This window comes from Phalacrocorax carbo, chromosome 10, assembly GCF_963921805.1.
Source record: "Phalacrocorax carbo chromosome 10, bPhaCar2.1, whole genome shotgun sequence".
Lineage (NCBI taxonomy): Eukaryota > Metazoa > Chordata > Aves > Suliformes > Phalacrocoracidae > Phalacrocorax > Phalacrocorax carbo.
Genome location: NC_087522.1, coordinates 2143218 through 2164246, shown reverse-complemented (window position 1 = coordinate 2164246; position 21029 = coordinate 2143218). Strand labels below are relative to the sequence as shown.

The following is a 21029-nucleotide window of genomic DNA, read 5'->3' as shown; positions in this document are numbered from 1 at the left end:
ACGACAGTGTGGCAGGTCCCCTTTTACGACAGTGTGGCACCCCACCTGCCGGCCGCCGCGCTCGTCGGCGGCGGGGTCGGGATGGCGTCTCCCTTCAGCGGGGTGCTGCAGCTCACCGACCTGGACGATTACATTGGGCCCTCCCAGGTGGGTGCGGGCCGGGGGCTGCCGGGATCGGGGCGGCGAGGGCCGGCCGCGGGGGAGAGCCTGCGGCCCTGTGAGGGGAGGCCCGGCCTTGCCGCTCGCCGCGGGAGCCGCTGGGGGCGGGGGGCGAGAAGATGGCGCTGAGGGGTGGTGGGTGGCGGCCCCGCCGGGCGGCGGAGGGAGGCCGTGCGGGCCTGCCCCGAGCGCAGCTAAATACAGCGGTGAAAGGAAAAAACACCCGGAGATCCCTCGCTGTCGCCTCCAGCCGGTGCGCCGGGAACGGGGGGGAGGGGGGCGGCAGCCTCTGAAAGCAGCTGAAGAGAGAAGTCATGGCCCAGCAGCCAGTCCGTCTTTCCCACCCCGATCTGGGAACTGCTCAGTGGAATGTTAATCTAAACCCACCCCAAAAAAAGCTTCAGCCTAAACAAGTTTCCGTGCACACAACTCGGCCACACAGGAGCCCGTGCCGGCGTGCGGGAGCGAGCGGCAAGGACGGGTCAAGACTGTTCCTTTCAGAGTCTTCAAGCGCTAGCAAAAGTACAAAATAGTAATCCCATACGTAATTTCGGACAAGTACACCAGAAAAACATCCGTGGAGTGAAATCAGTGGAATAAGGCATAATGAACCCTGTTAATTTGCCTTGCAGCACTTGGGTTTCCTGGTGAAGTCTTCCATGTACATTATGCGGCCTGCTTTTCTGTTTCTAGTAGAGGTTGTAATTTTATTCAGTGAAGAATCACGACAACTTGCTCGTGCTAGTGTCTGAATCTTGCAAAATGTAGTAAAGCTGGATTAATTTGGGGTGGGGGGAAACTAAAAATGTTGGCAGAGCAAGGCTGGTAAAAGGCAAAGAGAATCATAGGGGTAGAAGTAGGACAAGGAGTCACGAGGTGCCTAGAGAATAAAAATTGCACAAAATGCAAAAACACCCTTGAGACTACATCACAGAACAATACAGAAAACTGGAAGCAGTCCTGAGGTCGTCAGAGTCCGTTGGACGTTAAATGAAACTTCATTGGCACTAGCCACATGTTGACTCTGGTGACCACGCCTCCATCGGTTAAAATTTGCAATGAAGAGCGCACGATCATCTGTAAGATTCCAGAGAGGAGGACTGTGCAGGCGAGCCTCTGTTCGTTTCCAGGCTCCGTAAAACACAGCTGTGTTCTCCAGAAAGAACGGCAAAATTGTCCTCTGTTTTTGGTATGATGCTGGAAAAGTGTTCCTTCTGTAAAAAAGGGGTAAGCGGTTGTTGCTTTTATGTTTTCTCTCGGTGGTTATAGATGCTGTATGTAAATCCAGCATAGCTTATGGCAGAGTAAGCAGTATTCACTCTAGAACTAGTGCTCGGGTTCGATCATTCTCATTTCTGTTAAATCTTCCTCTTCCACACTTTGTTTTCTCATCTCCTCGCTTTTGGGCTTTATTTCTCTTTCAGGAATGCATCAAGCCCGTAAAAGTGGAAAAAAAGCCTGGAAAAGCAGCAGCTAAGATCAGAATTGAAGCAGATGGAAGCTATTTTCAGATCAATCAGGTATGTGTAATTTTTCTTCATTATTGTGTAAAATACCCAGAAAACGTGAGTGTACTGTTAAGTATTTGAGTAGCCTACAGCTAGTTAATTCCTCAGAGAGGGCCAAGATGTTAGAAGAATGTTGTTATTGCTGTCAGCGTTCTTGTATCTTTTTTCCAAAGTCCAACTTCTTAATCATCTGGTTTTATAAGCAGTAATTCTGACTTTCTGTCCATCTTTTATGCTCTGAAACACCGACATCAATTGGCGATGGTTTTCAGTATACAAGCAGATAAGCTGAGAGGTCTATTTTGCCATCAATTCTTAACTATTAGCAGTTCCTAAATTATCTGAGACAATGTATTTTCTTATTGCATTATGTCATACAGCGGAGTGCTGACTCACAGAGAGAGTCAAATACATACTCTTAAATTTTGCTCTGATTTTTTTTTAAATAATATTTCAAATTATTTCTTAAATAGCCTGCAGAATTTATAAGCCTCCTGCTTATGAAATTAATGTTGAGTTTTGGAGAATTATTTTCCTGTTTACACAGAAAAGGTTAACATTTCTTAGTTAAGCAAGCTGGGAATCCATCTAGAAATGGTACTTTTAGTTTTAAGCAGATGATGACCTTTTGACTGAAAAGGGGGTACAGCACTTCCAAAGAAGCCTGGTTTCTTATTTTAACATTTTAATTTAGTAGTACCTAATTGCTCGGTCTGTTTCTGGCTTTAATTGAGAAATGAAGTTTAAGAGGAGAGTCTCATGGGAAAGCTGATTTATTCAGGTCAAATATTACGAAAGGTATTTCCTTCCAGTGGCAAGCCACGCTCTGTCTTTGATATGCCACCATACAGTTCTCCCATCAGTGTCGGTGAAAGTTATGCACAGAGAAAGATTGCAGAACACCCAGTATCAATTAAAAATCAAGCTTGTAGCCTGGTTACATGATCTGTTTAGGAGTGAAAATTCAAGTTCCTGCGAAGAAACAGCTCCAGTCCTGTTCAATAACACGAGCAGCACCTGACAGAGGTGACGAACCTGGCACGCTTTCTCCAGTGTAATATTCAACGCTGGTGCTTAAAGGCTCAGGATCCCTGCGGTCTACAGTTTTGTGGCTAAAATAGCAGCTGCAATCTGCAGTGGGTTAGCCTCGCTATCCCAGTCTTCAGCCACCCACAGGTTGAAAAACCGAGCAAGACAGACCCTGTTTGCATCTGAGAAAGTATCATTTTGATATTTTGGAGCAATATCAGCCCACCAGATAGCACGAGTAATTGTGGCCTAAACAACTGTTCTGTATTTGATAAAAGTTATGTTCTTGGTCTTGCTAAAATTCTCCTGAAGTTCCTCAGCATCTTTCTATCTGTGTGCCAAATAATCCTATTAAGAGCAGCAAAATGCAAAGACACTTCTCTTCCTCCCCATCTTACTAAAAATAAAAAATACTTTTTTTATGATAAACCGAGTGCATTAAAAGGGCAACATCTGTGTTACTAAGCGTAGTAGGGTGGGAAAACTGCTACCTAATTCTACGCTGTGATCAGAACTGAGTGTAGTCTGTTTCCTTCTAGGATGGAGGAGCACAAAAACTGGAAAAGGCTAAAATTACTCTGAACGACTGCTTAGCTTGTAGTGGCTGCATTACATCAGCAGAGAGTGTTTTAATCACTCAACAGAGCCATGAAGAGCTCTGCAAAATGCTAACCTTTAACAAGGTAGGTGACAAGTCACAGCTAGGTCTGCTGCAGAGTTTGAAAGCCTTAATAGGTTGGTACGACGCATCTGCAGAAGCAGGCGTGGAAACAGCGCACGTAAAAAGTAGTTTCAGGCGTCTGAAGGATCGGAGGATGTTGGCAGTGCTCTGTTGTGGCTTTTCCGATTTTTAAAAAGTAATCATGGGTTTGGAAAGGACCTTTAATGTAGTAAGTTACTGACTTCAGAGTTAAGCTGGGAGATACTTTCTGGTGTTCTAGTGTGCGGGAAGTGTTGCGTGCGCCATATGAACGTTGTCTGAACAGTGTGGTTTGCTTGGTTTTTTTCAAAGACTGCCGCTCCCAACGAACAGAAGTTGGTGGTGGTTTCTGTCTCACCACAGTCCAGAGCTTCGCTGGCTGCAAGATGTAAAATGGGTGTTCTGGAAACAGCCAAGAGGTTGACTGCATTCTTAAAGAGTTTAGGCAAGTGTGGGATTGCATTCTCTTAATCACGGAGGGGGCTGCTGGGGTGCGTGTTAAGCGTAACTGTTCCAAGCGCACAAGGGTGACGTGATTTAACCTCCCCGTGGATTCATAACATTTCGTAATGGGCATTAGCTAAAATGCAAACTGGCTACGACTTGAGTCGCATAATAAACTTGGAGTGATGGAAGGAAGGAGCTTTAAATGATTTGCAGTCCTCCCATCACTTTCGCTCGTCTTACTGTGCTGATGTGCTAGGGAAGGAGGTTCATTCTCAACTGCAGAGATTGATACCTGTAAATAAGTTTGAATGCGGTTTGACCGGAGGGTTTTTGTTGTAGTCGGCGTATCTCCCCTGTGAACTTTAACACAGATGCTGTACCTCCTAGGTGTGCACTATGTATTTGATACAACTTTCTCAAGAAACTTCAGCCTATTGGAGAGCCAACAAGAGTTTGTAAAACGCTTTCGAAAGCAATCTGAAGACAAAAAGGCTTTGCCAATGCTAGCATCTGCCTGCCCAGGTACGGTATTAGAGTAGTTAGTTAGGGAAATAATAAAATGGCATGCTAATGGTACACTAGGAGGAAAATTCAGAAAGCTGGTCAGAAAAGTTTAAATGGATGAATTTGCTTAGGGGATTACTCTCTTCACAATACAAAGAGCTCTTGGTGTTAAGAGCAGTAATGATCTGTGCAGTTACCTAATGAGCTCTCTAAAATGAATCTTGTGTTACGCTTCCTTTGCTTTTTGTGCTGAAAACGGTTATTAAAGGGTGCGAAGCCTGGGACTGGGGGGAGGGTGAGGAGAGTGAAGAGGTGCTTGCTATTTTTAATTTAATTTGCTAATTACACTTTTATCAGGTTGGATCTGCTACGCAGAGAAAACCCACGGCAGCTTCATCATTCCTTACATCAGCACCACCAAGTCTCCACAGCAGGTCATGGGCTCCTTGGTCAAGGGCCATTTTGCAGAGCAGCAGGTGAGGGTCTGAAGTGAGCCATGCTTAACAGCAAACCGCTCAAATGGAAGGCTTTATGCAGATAATTTTTTACTTTGCTACATGTTACACATTAGAGTTTAAAGGTAAAAATTATCTTGCAAAGGCAGCACCTTCCTCAATTATCTAATGAGAAGTTAGCAACTAGGGCAGTAACACTAAGCTCATGCTGCATGGGCTGCTTAAAACCTCTGGAAGTTATCTGAGAAGGCTAGAGGAACTTATTTTTCAGTGTCCTTTTGCTCCCATCTTGTCTGTGTGTGGTATTTTCATGTTGTTTAGAGTTGGTGAGTAACTTAAAATAAATTATCCTACGACAAAACTTCAGTCAGTGCATACGTGCAGATCATGTCTTGTCTAAAAATGCCTTGCTCGTTCCCAACTTAATGTTCTGTTTCAGTTTGACTTAGTTCTGTTCTCAGTCTGTAACCTCTGGAAACCTTCCAAATGTAAATTTGATATTTAAAGACTAGCGTTATACTAGTAGCCTAGATTTGCCCAGTAAGAAACTGAAGCACCACTTCTGATTGTATGATTTATAGTCCGTTAATGAGCAATGTTTTAACAATTGCATTAAGTAAATGCTGACATCTGCATACTTGTTACAAAAATTGGCAGCCACTGAGGATACTTGGCACAAGATACCGAAACAATGGCCTTGAGTCAATGACTTGTTTCCTTGGCCTGGCCTTATTTCGTGGATGGTCGTGAGGTTTTTGTCCAACGCCAGATCATTTCTTGTGGGCTGGGTTTTAGTAGCATGGAGGAAGCATATTCTCTAGCTGCGTAATTAGGAATTGATTTCACTGACTGACTTTGGATCATCTGCACTAGCAAAAGGGGGGGGGGGGGGAGCCTGTAAAGACCACACTGCTGACACTTGCTGCAGACTAAAATTGGGTTCTATGAGAGAAATAATTTAGTGTATATATAAATGTGTGTGTACATATGTGTGTGTGTAGATATATATCTCTCTCTAAAAAATCCCAAAAGCTCAGTAGTAGTGGAGAGTATTTCCAGAGGCATGGTGGCGTTAGTTTCAGCATTTTACCTGGAAAACATCTCTCTCAAGATAGGTTTGACATTGGCCAGTCCAACTGCACAGCTTTGTCTTTCTTCCAGCACTTAACACCTGACCAGATATACCACGTAACAGTAATGCCCTGTTACGACAAAAAGCTAGAGGCTTCAAGGCCAGACTTTTTCAACCAAGAGTACCAAACTCGTGATGTGGACTGTGTAATCACCACAGGTAAGCAGAGCCCAAGATAGTCCAGCTAATTTCTGTAAGCCTCCAGAGCAAGGCACTTGCTAGTTTCGATAACCCTTTGTCTCTGAGAGGGGCTGTAGCGTATGGATATGGCTGTATAATTACACTTCAGTCATGCAAAGCGTGTCCTGGTAAAGACTGCAGATGCAGTCTTACATACTTCTCTGTGGATTTTGTTTTCCTTTATCACCAAAATAAGAACTTCTTATATCTGTGGTTCCATTTTAGGAGAAGTGCTGAAGTTGTTGGAACAAGAAGGAGTGGCTCTGTCAGATGTAGATCCTGCTCCTTTGGATGCCATGTAAGAACAAAATCGCGTTTGTGTCTTTGGTCATGTTCTTTTTCATCCAGTATTTCTAGAGTTCTTCCGCAGGATTTGCCATTCCACTACTGTTCCACGCAAGGCTGCGTGTGTTTGTGTTTGACTTGTTTTCTTGTGTCACTTCAGTCAGGACAATTGTGTATTAAAATACTTAATCTACAGAATACGATGAATTCCCACTCTTGGAGAATCTGTAACTACGTAGATTTTGGTAGTCCAAGGATTAGCAGCTCTCACTGTAAAGCAGCAGGATCGCTAGAATTAGCTTGGTGAGAGAATAATGGCAAAATAGTCGTGCTGAGAAGTACAAGTTGCACGACAGGCATTTACTGCCGTTACTGTTACTCACAGTATGGCTGGTGGAATCCCGCAAAAATCTACCTGCAAACTTTGAGAAGTTGAAGAATCTAGATCAGTGCTAAAGGAGCTCGCTAGAAGAAAGCCTGTTACTGTGCTGTACTCAGCTTGCCTGTATCTGTTCCTAGTTATCAGAGCTACCGTAAGGATTCCAGAACTGCAACGTAAATAAGAAATATTTAGGTCACTCAGCTAATCTCTAGGAGTCTTTATCTGTAAAAAACATGAGATCTAAAACATGTGCAAAACAGATGAGGCTTCAGTTGCTTCAACTGAAAAGTAACATCTGGTTAAGTGACAACTGCACGGAGATCTAAGTGACTGTGGAAACACTAAAATCACGTTTTCCTCATCTAAACTGACATGCGGCAGTGGTTCCGCGCTGAACGCTAAGCCAAAGCGTTCTCTTCTTCAGTTTAAAAGAAATGTCTTTGTAGCTCTTTGCGCATTAAGAAACAGAAAGGCTACATGTGCAGGAACCGTTAAGAATTACAAGAGGTGATCAAGCATACGATTCAAAAATTTACTGCTCTGGCTCCCTAAGTTTTTAGGAGAGATTTTGATGCCCCAAAAACGCAGCATCCAGCGTGTGATGAGAATGTGACACTCGTCTGTTTTCCGCTGTCCCCCTTGCAGACGTGACACTCTTGTTTTGAAATTTGATTTATTTGCGAATAGGCTTCAAATCTTTCTTGTACAACTGAGTGCCGTTGGCAGCCTTTGCTCCAGAAGCGTCTGGTCAGCACGTGTGTGTTGACGGAGCTACGAAGGGAAGTGGCCTTACACGCAGCCTATTTCCTAGATTAGTTTTAATTGTTATAAACACTGGTCACTCCCGTGCTTCTGGAAAGAAGGGGAATGTGAGATAGAGACCGTCTGTTGCCGTCCAGTCCCTTTCGTGTAAGGGATGCTTAGTTTAAAAAGGAGATTTAAAATAACGCCCATACCCAGAGCCTCGGTCTCCTCCTGCTCCATTTCAGTGGATCGGGAGGTGTAGGTTTCACATAACACATTCATTAGCACAGCTCTATTTATGCACATTTTTTCCAGGATTAAGTGTCTTTTTTCTGACGTAGCCTACGCACAGATTGCTTTCACATCAAAAAAAGAATCTACAGCTATAATAAACGGCTGCATGGTTGAGTCTCAAAAATGCAACTTCTGAAGTTGCCCCGTAAACGAGTGCATCTGTTCTACCCACTTTATCGTTACACCGCTAACAGAAAATTTGCGGAGAAAAAAGAGATTCTGAAGTGTTTGGGTTCCCTTAGGAAACGCCATTATGGAAGTGTCAGTTATAACATAGAACTGAATGTCTAATTACTTGATAAAAATCTCTGGCCAACTTCTCGGGAGCACATTCTGAGCACTAGGCCTCATGCTCGTGGTGATAAAGCACCTCTATAACCTTTTGTGAGCTTTAACATACTCAGTAAATTGACTGGTCACAAACAGCACGTATTCCTCAGAACTTGGAGCGTTCACATAAGCAGTCCGACGGCTGTTGCTCCGCTCTATCCTCCAGCACGTGGAAAAGCCCATTAAGAGGTTATTACGTTTGGCAGCAAGGAGGAGATGAAGTGCCAGAAATCCCAGGACTTGTGCTGGTACAACCGTTTGCTCCAGGCCAGCGCTGAAGCTTACCGGCAGCCTCGTTTGAAGAGAGTAGCAGTACGTGAGGCCAGACACACTGAAACATTTTGTTAATGAAGCTCAGTTCCTGTAAACAAGATCAAATTAAAAATAGTTTCTGAGGGTGATCGCAGGCTAAAGTGTTGCCTTCTGCAGTTCTTCCAAAGCTAAGATTTTTATCTGCGAGAGGCAACATCTTTGACTTGACTCAAAAGCGTTTGGCCTGAATTCAAGTGTTTTCCCTTCTGCAGCTGTTAGTGGGAGAAAGCAAGTGTCACTGCCTGATGAGTGCTTAGAAGCAGATCCCTCGTCTTGTTATTCTCTCGTAACAAAAGCTATTGTTGTGGCTTCCATCTGGTGAGCTGTTCTCAAGAAACTTTATCTTGACCTCTGAATAGTTGGTTGCGTTTTGGCATGTCGGTGAGACGGAATTATTTGCGCAGAACTAGAATTACAGAACTTGTGTTAACAGAGCTGTTTAACACCAGAAACGTGTTGAACTTGAACCGGGGTCCCGCTGAGGACAGCCGGGTACGGGGCGAACGTCCCGGCAGCGTTAGGTTGGTTCCCCTTTGTTACACAACTTTAAGCACACGAAACCACAGCAACACAGATTTCACCTCTCTGAGCTTGCAATCGTGGCGCCGATACCTCCCAGAAGCGTTCTCTCATGTCCCGGCAACCACATCTAAAGCAGCTGGTTTCAAAAACTGTGTTTTAACACGGGACTAGAGCTTTCAATAATGAACTCTGCTTCTGTTGGTGTTGCAGAAAAGCTTCAGCACTGATGAGATGTCTCTTGACTGAGGCAGGACTTCTGCTAGTGTGTGTTCTCCGAGAGAAGTGTAGGTTGCACAGACTCGTGCTGCCATTGCTTCGTTCTTTTCCTCCTCCCATTTCTAAGCGTAACCCGGGCTGTTTGTAGAGGTATTAAACGAGAAGGTAACAAAATACGCAGGTCGGGTAACTGCCTTTGTGAGTCAAACGTTCCCAAACGTGTTTTTGATACGTTGGCAGGGCGCGGGTCAGGTCTTGTTGTGGCACGTGACAGTATTTCCGCGCAGCTTGACCCGAAGGACGCTAGGCAGCGCGGGGTTAAATCTGCCGGGCTCCGAAGCTATAAATAGTTGGTTCCCAGGAGAAAGGAGCTCGGGGGCAGCTGGGCTGTGGCTTGTTCTGTTGCTTTTGAGTCCCCTGGACCTTTGCATTCGTGCTGGCTGTTGTGTTTTATCAAAGATTCCCCTAAAGCTGCTGCTTTTTCCCTTCCCCCCAGGTTCGGTAGCGCTGCAGAGGAGGAGCTCACCAGCCACGCCGGGGGTGGTTCTGGTGGCTATTTGGAGCACATCTACAAGTATGCAGCCAAGGAACTCTTCGGAATTCAAGTGGATACAATTCAGTACAAACCTTTAAAGTAAGAAGTTTAAAATCCTACGGAAAGCACTACTTCTACTGCAGTCCTGTTCATGCTGTTATCTTGGTAATGCACTGAAACTTTCTTTGCAATGTTAAACATTTTACTTCAAGGCATGGGAATTGGCTTCTCACTCCCACAGTTGCTGAGCAATAAATCAGCCACTGTTCCACACAGCCTTTCCCTCGGAGACTTCTAGCCCCTTCGCCACCCACACACTTTCTTTTGGCCTGATGGATTTTCCCAGTATCAAGTTGCAGACAATTTTTAGAGTTGTTTAGGAGGCAGAGCTCACACGGATCTATGCTTCTTCACCTGTAGTCACTCCACGAAAGCAAATTTGTTACTGATGTAGCTGTCACAGAACCCAAAATCTCGGGTCAGGGCTTCAGGGCTCTGTTTTAGCTATGTTGTGGTAAGACAAAACAAGTCACTTGTGTTTGGGTGTGGGGGCTTGTTCAGCTGGGATCCCTTCTAGCTTCCCAGTTAGAACATTCATGGACCCTTCGTAATGAATTATAGCCCTGATGATTAGCAATATTTATGGTTAGGGTTCTCCAGTCTAGGAAGCAGAAGGCACAGTCCCCCTAAGCGTCAGTATGAAATACTTGATAAAAATGAGACTACTTTTATCTTACTACTTTTAGACTTACTACTGTTATCAGGAGCCGGTATTTCCGCTGGCCTCGGGAAGCCTCCAGTAACGGTCTGCTCCCTGCTTTTACGACCCACAACAATTTAAAAGCGTCCTCAGTGGCCTCGCTGATGTATAAGTTGGCTGAAGGCAGCTCAGGCAGCCTCTCACAATGAAGGTTTTGTTTAGGCTCCATCTGCTTTGCTTTTAAGGATTTATTCAACACAGGTGTTCTTTGGCAAACTCAGTTCAGGTGGCAGGTCCTCAAAGGAGACTGGAAAAGAATCTGTAAGCTAGTTCCTTCATCTGTTTTGTTATGGTTGGGAAGGAACTAGGACAGCTTTCTTGAATAAGATTGCACAGAGCACTTTGTTTTAGCACAGGGCTTTTTGATGTTTAAAATAGAACTTAATTTGGATAAGGCATTTTCTCTGCTCTTGTTCCTCAGAAACAAGGACTTCCAGGAGGTGACACTGGAGAAGGACGGAGTAGTCCTGCTCCAGTTTGCTTTGGCGTACGGCTTTCGAAACATACAGAACTTAGTGCAAAAGCTGAAGCGAGGGAAGTCGCCCTATCACTACGTGGAAGTCATGGCCTGCCCGTCCGGTAAGGCAGGGATTCGCCGTTACGCTCTGTAGCTGTAAGAAGCTGTGTGAAACTAGAACTAAAATACAGGAACAGTAGGCAATGTCTGACATCCTGAGTGTTGTGGCAAAGCCTTCAGGCTCCTGAGACGTGGTAGTCACAGCATCAGGATTTCAGAGTTGTGTGCGTGTGTGCTTTCTTACCTAGAAGCTAGGAGTTCTTCAGGATTTAACTAATGACAGTTAAATTCCATTGCACAAAAGGTACACAACTAGTGACTTTAAGGAAGTCCTGGTTTTCTAAGCTCTTTGGTACGTGAAGAGGTTCTTCCTCTAAAATTGCACAAAACTGACGGTAATGCTTTTAGGGAATGCTTGCTGTGGCTGGTGAAGAAAGTCTCTTTCTACCTATTTTATTTTATTCCCTTTTCCGCTTTGTGCAAGCCCTCCTCCTTCTCCCTCCTGGTTCTCTTTGACTCTGCTAGCAGAGAGCACGGCCAGCTTGAACCTGGCCTGCGGCGATGCTGCGCTGCCGCTCTGGTACCGTGAGCGGCCGCTTCCTCCCCGAGGCTCCGCGCGACTCCCAGCCCAGAGGCTGCGCGGCACCGGGACACGCTCCGGGCAGCCACGCGCCGCCTGCCTCAGCTCGGAGCGCGCCTCCGCCCCGGCACCAAACCCCGGACGTATCCTGGGGCGTTTGTCCTACCTTCAGTTGAGACTCCCAAGGCTGTTCGCACCTGGATTGTGTCCCGGCCCTTTTCTGGAGGCACGGGACGGGAGCCAGAGCTCCCTGCTCCTCCGCCTGCCTGGCGCGTCCCAGCCTGCCTCGGCAGCCGTCTCCCACGGCCGGCTGCAGGCGGGATCGGCCGAGCATCTCCCCGCTAGGGCTGCGGCGGGATGACTGCCAAGCAAACCACCATTCTCATGGCATTTTCATTTCTGTAACTGTTTTCAGGTGCAGAGTAAATTAACTGTAGTCGGTTTTATTTTTTGTTCTGATAAAGCTGAAGTGCTCTCTAACCACAGCGACGTTTCCTCGCCTTGTTGCACGCAGGCTGTTTAAACGGAGGCGGTCAGATCAAACTGGATGGTGAATCCAGCAAGGACCAGCTCCAGCAAGTTGAGAGGTTGTACGACTCTCTTAAGACTGAAATTCCCGAGAAGAACCAGACTGTAAATGCACTCTACGAGCAGTGGCTGGGCGGCGCGGCGTCGGGAAAGGCTGCAAAAGCTTTGCACACAGAGTACCACGCGGTGGAGAAAACGAGCGCTGGGTTTAACATCAAATGGTGAAGAGTGACGCCGTGAGGCCCAGACACGGACGCTCAGTGCCTTTTTAACTCGGTTCTATTTAAGATTCTCAAAAGACAGCTAAAGCTCTGGGCCATCACCGGGTGTTTGCAATTTCTGACTCTCGTTAGGGGTGAGAAGGTAACGTGCGCAGAGGCAGGCAATATTAATTCCTACAGCTTTATAATTACTCAAGTGATGTAAATAAAAACCAAACGCCGACTTAAAACGCGTCAGAAGAAGCAGTAACGCATTCTCGCCTCTACGCACTCTTTAAGGACTAAATCTGCGCTCCCGTCACAACCCCGTTCCGACCAGAGCTGGTGAATTTAAGGTACTGAAGGGCCCAGCTTGCAGCAGGCGGGAGCCTCGCGCAGCTCTGAGCGACGCGACGGCGTTACGCGCCCAGGCCTTGCTGTGGTGTCCCGGCACAGGGTTTTACGGCCGTCTCTGTTGGGACGTCCTCAGCTGGTTACAAATGCTCCAACTAGACCTTGGGTTTCCATTTCGCCACCCCGACCGGCCACCTCGAGGCCCAGCTGCGCATCTTTGCTCTGTCAGAGCGGGTGGGAGCCAGCAGCCCCTGAGAAGCATCATCCCTAGGGCTGCTTTGCTGCCTGCTGAAATGGGGTGTGAATTAATATTTAAGAAGAAAAAGCTAGAGTGCTGGGTTTTTTTTCCCCTTTAATTATATAAATTGTCTCTAACTGTGGGCAATTACACCGCTCTTTCCTTAAATACACAGTAGAGAGAGTCACAGAATCGTCACATCTACCCCATCCTCACCATCGCTGACGATCCTTAAATTCCAAGAAAACAATTCTTTACAGTGTTTCAAGTAAGAAGTTCCTGCCAACCTTCCTTCCGGCAAAGGACAAAGTCCTCGGTGTCTCTGAAAGGTGTTACTTTACAAAAGCTAACAGAAGGCGGCCGTGAGGTGTCATCATTACAACAAGTAGTTTGCCAGAACAATCCAAGAGGTCAGTAAAACCGCGCCTGGGGTAGTGCGGCGCCCTGCCGGGAGGCTGGGGGACATGAAACGTTTGGTCTTTGGTTACTGGCGAGGACACCTGCCTGTCTCGCTCTCTGTATTGTGGCATACGGGTATTTTCAGACTAATTACAGAAAAAAACTACTGACTGAAGGACTCTGGCGTGATCCATTCGACCTGAATATCAGATTTCCCAGAGTTACAGCGCGTGCAGGGAGGGGAACTCGGTAGTGGGAGGGTTTGCAGCTGTACCTGACCTTGCGGGGAAGGGATGCCGGAGACGTGGCATCCCTCCTGGCGACCGCTGTGGCGGCAAGTGAATATGAACTTAAGGATCACCGAAACTGAATCACTTCAGTATTTCTCCTTTTTCCAGTTACTGCTATGTGAGGAAGAAGGACTGTGCAGAAAGTAGCATTAAGCGGATGAAAACGGAAAACAAAGCTGCCGCATTGCTTTGTCCCTTCAGCGTAAATGCAGGCAGAAGGGGCTGGGTACCGCGTCCAGCCCAGGCTGGGACCGCCCCGGCCCCTCGCCAGAGGTAACCCTCACTCACCCACTTCCTGCAGCCCTTGAGCTTAGGGCTGTCAGAAAGCAAAGCTGGCAGACCTTGACCCGCCTCTTGTAACGGCTCCTCTGGCGTACGGCTGCGTCTCCCTCGCAGCGCCTCCTCCCCTCCTCATTACAAGTAAGCCAACAGTGTAAAACACCTTTTTTTAAAAAAATTGTTTTAATTAAAAGCTTTACATTTTTCAGGTGTTGCCGATCAATTAGTGAATTCACAGTGTTCGTAAGGCGAGAAGCCCCCGCTGCTCCCCCCCCCACCCACCCCATTCATTCCACAAGGAAGTCGGTGGTTTCCGCGAACACCCTTTTCCACGCGCGGGTTTATAACGCGCAGTGTGACGCCAAACATCGCTGCCCGCAGCAAGAGCCGCCGCGGCTAACGCCAAGCCAGTCCCGGTCGCTGGAGCGCCGAGATACAAACCCTGTACATCAGTGCAAAAGAAACGCATCCTGTTTCTGCTGAGAACATGCAACATCAGGGCGGAAGCGCACGAATAAATACAGCAAAATGAGCTGCAGATTAAACAGCTGGGGGGGGGGGCTACGTTTCAGCTCCAGTTACCAGGTGTGGAGCTGATGCGCACGCTGCTAAAGCTGTCTGAGGCCTCGGCCCCTGCTGACGCTCCCGGACGTCCGTTCTTGCCGTGTTATCAAGAACAGCTTGCATTTCTCCCAGCCCCTGAGCTGCACGCTGCCGCTATCAGCGCGAGCAGGCTCGCTGCTACTGCCGGAACCCTCCCGAACGCGCGCGGGTGCATCGCTGCTCCCGGGACAAACGAACTGCCAGCGACCGCCCAGGTAACGGCTACGCGCTACCAGTGCAGTGAAACCCAGTGACTTCGAGGCAGCGGCACCGAGGCGGGTCGTGCAGCGGGATTAATTCTTCCCCTCCTGTGGGGGAGAGTAAATGCTAACGCTACATGTGATAAAAGGACCTGTGCGTGAAGGCCGCACACTGGGCATAAGCTCGGCGACACCGTGACGGTGGTGCACGCGCTGAGGTAAAGGTGAAACCAGGGACGTGCTACCATCCCGCCCGGAGCTGTCACAGCTATTTACACAGCTACCATCAAGCCTTACGGCCCCAAAAAATGACAACTACTGGTTTGTAATGCGCCTCCCCTCCTGCAAATAAAAGCTTTGCACATTTCACAGTCTTTAAAAAAAAATCAAAATAAAATGCAGTAGTGATTCTGCACAAACCGAAGGCTGCAAGCTGAAGAGGCGTAAGAGAGCCAGCGGCTCCCTCACCCTTGTCCTAAAGACAACACAAATGTATGCTCAGCCGAGTGTTTTCCAGTTTTTTTTTAATCTTAGGGGAAAAAAAAGCAGCGCGTTGTTGTTTGCTGCCTAAAAGCTCACACCTTGGAAAGTATTTCACGAAGCCGGGGGTTCGGGCACGCTTTCCTCCAGGCCTGAGCTCCACCTGAACCTATGCTGCATGGTTTAAGCGGTTTGGATGGCGCCCATCAGCCAGCGGTTGTGACAAACCCCTACGCAACGTTTTGATCTTGGCCTACTATAAAAATGGGGGAAAAAATACCGCGAACCCACTGCAACGAGGGTTTCTGTTAGCCCAGGGCTGGAGCCGAGGTGCCGCTGAGCACCAGCAAAAACGCCAGTCCCCTTCCCGGCTTCCTCACGTGCATCCAAGCCTCTGCGCCTTATCCCTGCCCACCCGTGGCCTGAGAAGGGCGCAGGGCGGGCTGGAGCGGAGCAGGCAGGGCCGGGAGGGCTTCCCCGCCAGCACAGCCCGGCCCCGCAGGAGGTCGGCGGCTTTGGAGCCGCGCTGCCGCCAGGCTCCGCTGCAGCTGACCCCGGGAAGCGCGGTGCAGCACCCAGGCCTGGCAGGACCACGGGCAGGAGAGCCTTCCAGCCCGGCGGGTGCCGGCGGGTCCGTGGGGCGCAGCACCGCGCTTCCCCAGGAGCCCCCACCTTTTCCATACTCTTCCCATGGCTCCCACGGGCTGCAGGACAGGTGGCAGCTCCTGCACCCCCCAACCCAAATGTCGCGAGTGTGGGTATCCTCACCTCAAAAACACCTCCTGGCCAGCAGCAGCCCAGCGGCCGGGCGGGCTGAACGGCCACCTGAGCTCGCCAAAGGCACCCACACGCTGCCGTCCCGCGGGGACCGGGTCCTCAGCAAAGCTCCCGCGGGCCAGGGGAGCCGGGCACGGCGCTGGAGGGGGCGAAGCGGAGCAGCCTCAAAACAAGCAGGTTAAAGACACAAACCACTTCCGAATTTCCGAGTCGTACGGGAAGGAGCCGGAGGGACGCAGCCGCGGACAGAGCCCCCGGCACGACGGGGACGCTGCGTTTCGGCAGCCGCCACCGCGGCTGCTCACTTCTTCTCGAGGAAGGGGCTAAAAAGTCCCCAGTCAAACGCGAGCATGGCCTGGGGATTGGGTTGCTCCTTGGGCTTCTTGAAGTTATCCTTCTCGGTGCGCAGGGTCCTCAGCACCTCCACTGGGTCCGTCTTGCCCGTGAACTTCCGCAAGGGCTCCTCCCTGCAAGGAGACGGGCTCTGCTGCGACCGCGGGGGACGGGACAGGGACCCACCTCCCCGCTGGGACCCCAGCGCACGCCAGGACGGACAGCGGGGGGTTCACGGCCTCGTGCCGGGTGGCTGCTGGCGCACACCGGGCTCGCCCGCGGGTACCCCGTGCCGGGCAGTGCAGGACGCCCCGTCCAGACACCCTCCCCTCCCTCGGGGCTTGGGTTTCCCACCAGCTCGTGAAGCCATGGGAGAAGGGGTGACGCTGGAGGGAAAAAGGGAGCAGAGTTTGGGGGCCGGAGCAGCCCCCACCCCCCTGGCTCAGTTCAGGGCCAACCTGCGGCAGGGCCCGTCGTGCCTCCGAGGTGCCGGTGCTGCTTACGTGATCCGCAGGAAGGGGTTGTAGAGGAACTCCTCCTGCAGCGTGGAGGGCACCGTGGGCAAGTCCTCGTCATCCCGCTGCTGCCGAGGAACCAGACTGATCCAAAAACCCGCCAGCATCCAGCACCCTCCTCCGCCCCCACCCCGGCAGGGGCACGGCCACTTACTTTGGCCCACGCGAGTTTCTTCTTCACGGCTTCATTCTCTGGTTCCACTTTCAAGGCGAACTTGAGGTTTCGGACGGTGCATTCGTGGCCGCAGAACACCTTCTGCAACACCAGCGGGAAGCACCCAGCGTCACAGGCGTGCCAGGTCCGACCCAGCCCGGTCCCTGGGGACAGGGGCTGCTTCCCAAGCAGTGCCAGCCTCCAGCCCCCCTCCTGATTTCGGGGTCCCTCCCCAGGCTGGTGCTGAGATGCGGGGCGCTCACCGTCTCCTTCGGCAAAGCCCCCAGGATTTGGGTAAGGTTGGTGTACATTTGCTCCGCCGTCCCTTCGAAGAACTTCCCGCAGCCTCCCACAAATAGGGTGTCACCTATGGGGAAAGGGGTCTGGGCACGGAGGGGACCCTGGCCCTGCTCCCAGGGATGGGGTCACCATCGCCTCGTGAGCATCGAGCGAGGGGGGGACAGGCCGGCAGCGCGCAGGCAGCACGCCCCGCGTCCCCGGTACCTGCGGGGTGTGCGTCGGCAGGGTGGGATACCTGAGAAGAGAGCCGGCGCGTCCGGGCAGCCGTCCTCCCACATGAAGTAGCACATGTGGCCCGAGGTGTGGCAGGGGGTGAACAGGCACCTCACCCGGATGGCCCCGAACTGCAGCGAGAGAGGGTCAGGACCCCGCTGGGGTCACCCCGGGCCTGCCGGACAGCCAGACCCCCTCCCCGGACCTCCCCAAGGCCCACGGCGTCGCCTGCCGGCGGCTCAGTGCGTCACAGATGTGCCAGGGGACGGGTTTGGGTGAGTCCCGGGTTGCACATGTCTGCTCTAACTGCGTTTAGCAGCGGGGTCCCAGGAGAGGGTTGGGGTCTGAGGAGAGTTGGGGGCCCAGGAGAGGATTTGGTCCCCCAGTGCAATCCCAAACGGACCAGGAATGGGATGAGGCTTCTCCCCCAGGCCAGTGCTCCATCCCAGCCCCGAATCCACGGTGCCACATCTGCACCCGCCCCAAGGCAACGGGAGCTCAAGCGCGGCCCTGGCCAAGCACCAGCCCCGTTAGCTCCCGGCACGGTGCCGCACCGCCGGGGACTGCGCCATCGCCCAGCTCCACTCCCCACCGGGGCGGCACCGCGCCAGCCCCACGGGGGCAGGATCTGTGCGCGGGGGTGCGGGGGCTGAGCCCCGGGGCGCTCCCGCCGTCCCACAGCCAACGCACCGTCAGCTCCTGGTCGTGGGTCACCTTGTGCGTCAGGGCCCCGATCCGCTCGTCGGCGCCGTACACCCGCAGGCCGGGGCAGAGCCTCGCCAGCTCCTCGTTGCCCCTCGCGTGGTCCCTGAGCCGGCAGAGGAGGGAGTGGGCACCCAGCCCCACGCCGGGCACGGCTGCCCCCAACTTGCGCCGGCGGCACTTACCAGTGGTGGTGGGTGGTGAGGATCGCTCTGAGCACCACGTCCTCCTTCCTGATGATTTCCAGCAACTGAAACGGACCCAGAGCAGAAGGAAGTGAGCACGCAGAGAAGAGGTGACACGCGCGCCATGGCCACCGTGCCCCTCCCAGCGCAGGATCTGTCCCGGTCCCGTATGGCACCGCTCTGCAGGCGAGAGACCCGGCAGACCAGGGCAGAGAAAAGCGCTCAAAAACACCCGCCTTGCAGTGAGGGGCAGAGGGTGGGACGAAGGCTCGGTTCCCCACGCCCGACCCCATCGCGCAGAGCAGAGCAGGGGGACGAGAACGCGCCGCTCCCATGGGGACGGCGACATTTTACGGCCGGTGCTTTCGCAGCGCAAACAGGTGCGGCACGGGCCCGGCGTGGGGTCACTGCCGCGGTGGGGAGACGGCGGCCGCGCACCCCGAGGAGCCGCGTGGGGCTGCCAACCCCACGGGCTCAGCTGCCGGAAGGCTTTTAATGACAATTTAAAATTCACTGCTACTAACAAACCCTCCGGCTGCTCCTGATTACGTTCCTCGGAGAGGAAGGAAACATCCGAGTCAGCAACAAACGCCTAAAAGCCGCGACAGCGCTCGCAGGGTGAGCAGCGGCTGAGGGTGGCACAAGGGGGTCACCATGCAGGGGGGCCGCGGGGGTCACGGCGGCGAGGGGCGACCCCCGGCCGCTGCCTTCCCCGCCGGCCTCCAGCGGCACAGCTGCCAGCTGGCTCTCGGAAAGCGGGACTTCACACGGGAGAAGCTCCGAAGCTCTTTTTTGGGTTATTCTGACTGGCTTTGGGGTCTGCAAGGCTCCCAGCGCGGGGAGGGGTGATGGGGAGGGCGACACGGAAATCCCCCGCACCCAGGGGCGGGTGGGAGCAGGGTGTTGCCCACACACACCCACTCGCACACCCGCTCCGTGGGGCCGAACGGGGACCGACCCCCCGCCGGTGGGATGCTCCACGCACATGTGGATTCAGCCCGCTGCAGGCGAAGACCCCGCACGCCAACCCCACGTGGGGCCACCACCACGGGCACGTTCCCCTGCGTGGGACCCCGCAGCCCACCCGGGACGTGGAGGGGGGGAGCAAAGCACCTCTCACCCTTTTGGGGACTGCGGCGTCCACGGCGACGGCGTCCCGGGTGCTCTCCTCGATGACCAGGTACATGTAGTTGTCCTCCAGGACAGAAATCACCTTCACCTTCATGGTCCCTCAGCAGCGCCGGCCGCGGGACACGGGTGGGGACCCCACGCAGCAAATCGCGGTGGGGGGGGGGGGTTTGTCTGCCCCCACACGGCGAAAGAGGGGGGCGGCCCCGGCTCCACACGGTAACAGGGGGTGGGGGGCGGCCCCGGCCCCACGCAGCCGCGGGGCGAGGACACGCGGGGGTGCGCGGTTCCCCCCCACCCCAGCCCACGCGTGACGCGCGCGGTCCCTGCGGGCGGCGCCGGCCGGAGCCCCGGCGCGGTCCCTCCCCGCAGCGGGCAGGCGCGTCCCGCCCCCGCCGGTGCAGTGCGGGGCGGATCACGCTGCGTGGGGCGGGGTGACATCCCGCGCGGTGCGTGGGGGGCTCCCCTCCTTCCTTCCCCCCACCCCGGCCCGGCCCCCGGCGCAATGCGGCTCCCGGAGCTGCCGGTGCGAGGCAGGAGGGGCGAGACCCCCACGGGGGGAGGCGGAGGGGCGAGACACCCCCCTCCCCCCCCCAGTATTCCACCCTGGCTCCCCCACATCCCCACGCGGGGCCCCGCGGCTCACCCTGCCACCCACCGGGTCCCACCAGCACCCAGGCTTGCGAGGCTGAAGGCGCAGGGGAGCCCCGCGTGTACCCCCCACCCCAAAACTGCGGCGTTGGCCCCTCACCCTCGCCGCGGCCCGACGGGCAAAACCAGCCACTTCTCCCACCGCCAACACGCCAAAACGAGAGGGACGAGGCTCTCGCGCCCGCGGGAGGGTTGGGGGTGCCGGCTCCCACCAGGAGCGGGGCACATCGGCCACCCACGGTGGTACGAGGGGTCCTGGACGCTCTTTAGCAGCAGGGGGGGCCGCGCAGGGTCTCGTGCAGGACCAAGCCAGAGCCCCAGGGACAGCCTCCAACCCACTCGAGCCCAAAGAGCACCCCGGGCGTGGGGCAGGCAGGAGCAGAGCCGTGCCCCGGCTCCTTTCCCAGCCCCCGGTTCAGGGGTGACCGTGGTCCCCCAAAGGCCACTCGTGAAGGAGGGAAGGGTGCTTGCGAGCGGGAAACGAGCGCTGAACGTGCTCTGTTCTTTCAGAAAGTACAGTTGGAACAAGAGCTTGAACAAAGGCCCAGAGGACCCCAAAATGCCACCCGCTCACCCCCCCCCAGGATCAGGTAGGAAGATGCTTCCAGCTGGTTGACGTCAATCGCTAGTATAGAAAAAAAGAAATAGATAAAATTGTGAGATCAAGACAGTCCCCTCTTCCAGAGCGCCCCACGAGGCTCGGTTTACAGCTGTTGTTTATTTGCTCATTTGTCAAACCGCCACCAGTACAGTCACGCCCCGCTGTAGCGGCACAGCATTCGAGCTAAGGAGGCAGTAAAGTTTTAGGTACCGCTTTTCTTTCCGAACTACGTACAATTTCCCTTTTTAAAGCAAATAAAGAAACGGTGCGACACCCAGTCCCGCTCCCGTGCTGCCATGCAGCGTGTC

At 52.7% G+C, this 21029-nt stretch overlaps 2 protein-coding genes across 6 annotated transcripts; one reads left to right on the top strand and one right to left on the bottom strand.

Annotated features, from left to right (window-relative positions):
- The first annotated feature begins 33 nt into the window (after positions 1-33).
- Positions 34-14087, top strand: CIAO3 (cytosolic iron-sulfur assembly component 3). 3 transcript variants are annotated; one of them, XR_010374585.1, is made up of 12 exons: positions 34-147; positions 1584-1679; positions 3236-3379; positions 3709-3841; positions 4231-4365; positions 4705-4823; positions 5964-6093; positions 6340-6412; positions 9696-9833; positions 10916-11073; positions 12106-13321; positions 13709-14087. XR_010374585.1 is itself a non-coding variant. In XM_064461395.1 (11 exons), the coding sequence occupies exons 1-11, from the start codon at positions 82-84 to the stop codon at positions 12342-12344; spliced, it is 1431 nt and encodes a 476-aa protein (XP_064317465.1). In that variant the 5' UTR covers positions 34-81; the 3' UTR covers positions 12345-14087. The 3 variants fall into 3 exon arrangements, 2 of the variants coding, with proteins under 2 accessions (XP_064317465.1, XP_064317466.1); XM_064461395.1 differs by having other exon boundaries at positions 12106-14087; XM_064461396.1 differs by lacking the exon at positions 34-147 and adding an exon at positions 964-1386 and having other exon boundaries at positions 12106-14087.
- HAGHL (hydroxyacylglutathione hydrolase like) lies at positions 12543-19711 on the bottom strand. 3 transcript variants are annotated; one of them, XM_064461398.1, is made up of 8 exons: positions 19462-19711; positions 18342-18406; positions 18145-18262; positions 17477-17585; positions 17205-17308; positions 16942-17043; positions 16776-16855; positions 12543-16406 (listed from the first exon to the last, which is right to left on the bottom strand). In XM_064461398.1, the coding sequence occupies exons 1-8, from the start codon at positions 19564-19566 to the stop codon at positions 16241-16243; spliced, it is 849 nt and encodes a 282-aa protein (XP_064317468.1). In that variant the 5' UTR covers positions 19567-19711; the 3' UTR covers positions 12543-16240. The 3 variants fall into 3 exon arrangements, with proteins under 3 accessions (XP_064317468.1, XP_064317469.1, XP_064317470.1); XM_064461399.1 differs by having other exon boundaries at positions 16776-16852; XM_064461400.1 differs by lacking the exon at positions 16776-16855.
- Between the last annotated feature and the right edge of the window lie 1318 nt (positions 19712-21029).

Excerpts from the sequence above, each read along its gene's own strand:
- CIAO3 (XM_064461395.1), top strand. The coding sequence starts at position 82 with ATGGCGTCTCCCTTCAGCGGGGTGCTGCAGCTCACCGACCTGGACGAT. Across the intron at positions 6,094-6,339 it reads GGACTGTGTAATCACCACAG|GAGAAGTGCTGAAGTTGTTG; the intron begins GTAAGCAGAGCC and ends GTTCCATTTTAG. Across the intron at positions 9,834-10,915 it reads ATTCAGTACAAACCTTTAAA|AAACAAGGACTTCCAGGAGG; the intron begins GTAAGAAGTTTA and ends CTTGTTCCTCAG.
- HAGHL (XM_064461398.1), bottom strand. The coding sequence starts at position 19,566 with ATGAAGGTGAAGGTGATTTCTGTCCTGGAGGACAACTACATGTACCTG. Across the intron at positions 18,407-19,461 it reads ACGCCGCAGTCCCCAAAAGG|TTGCTGGAAATCATCAGGAA; the intron begins GTGAGAGGTGCT and ends GGTCCGTTTCAG. Across the intron at positions 16,856-16,941 it reads AGAAACTCGCGTGGGCCAAA|CAGCGGGATGACGAGGACTT; the intron begins GTAAGTGGCCGT and ends GTTCCTCGGCAG.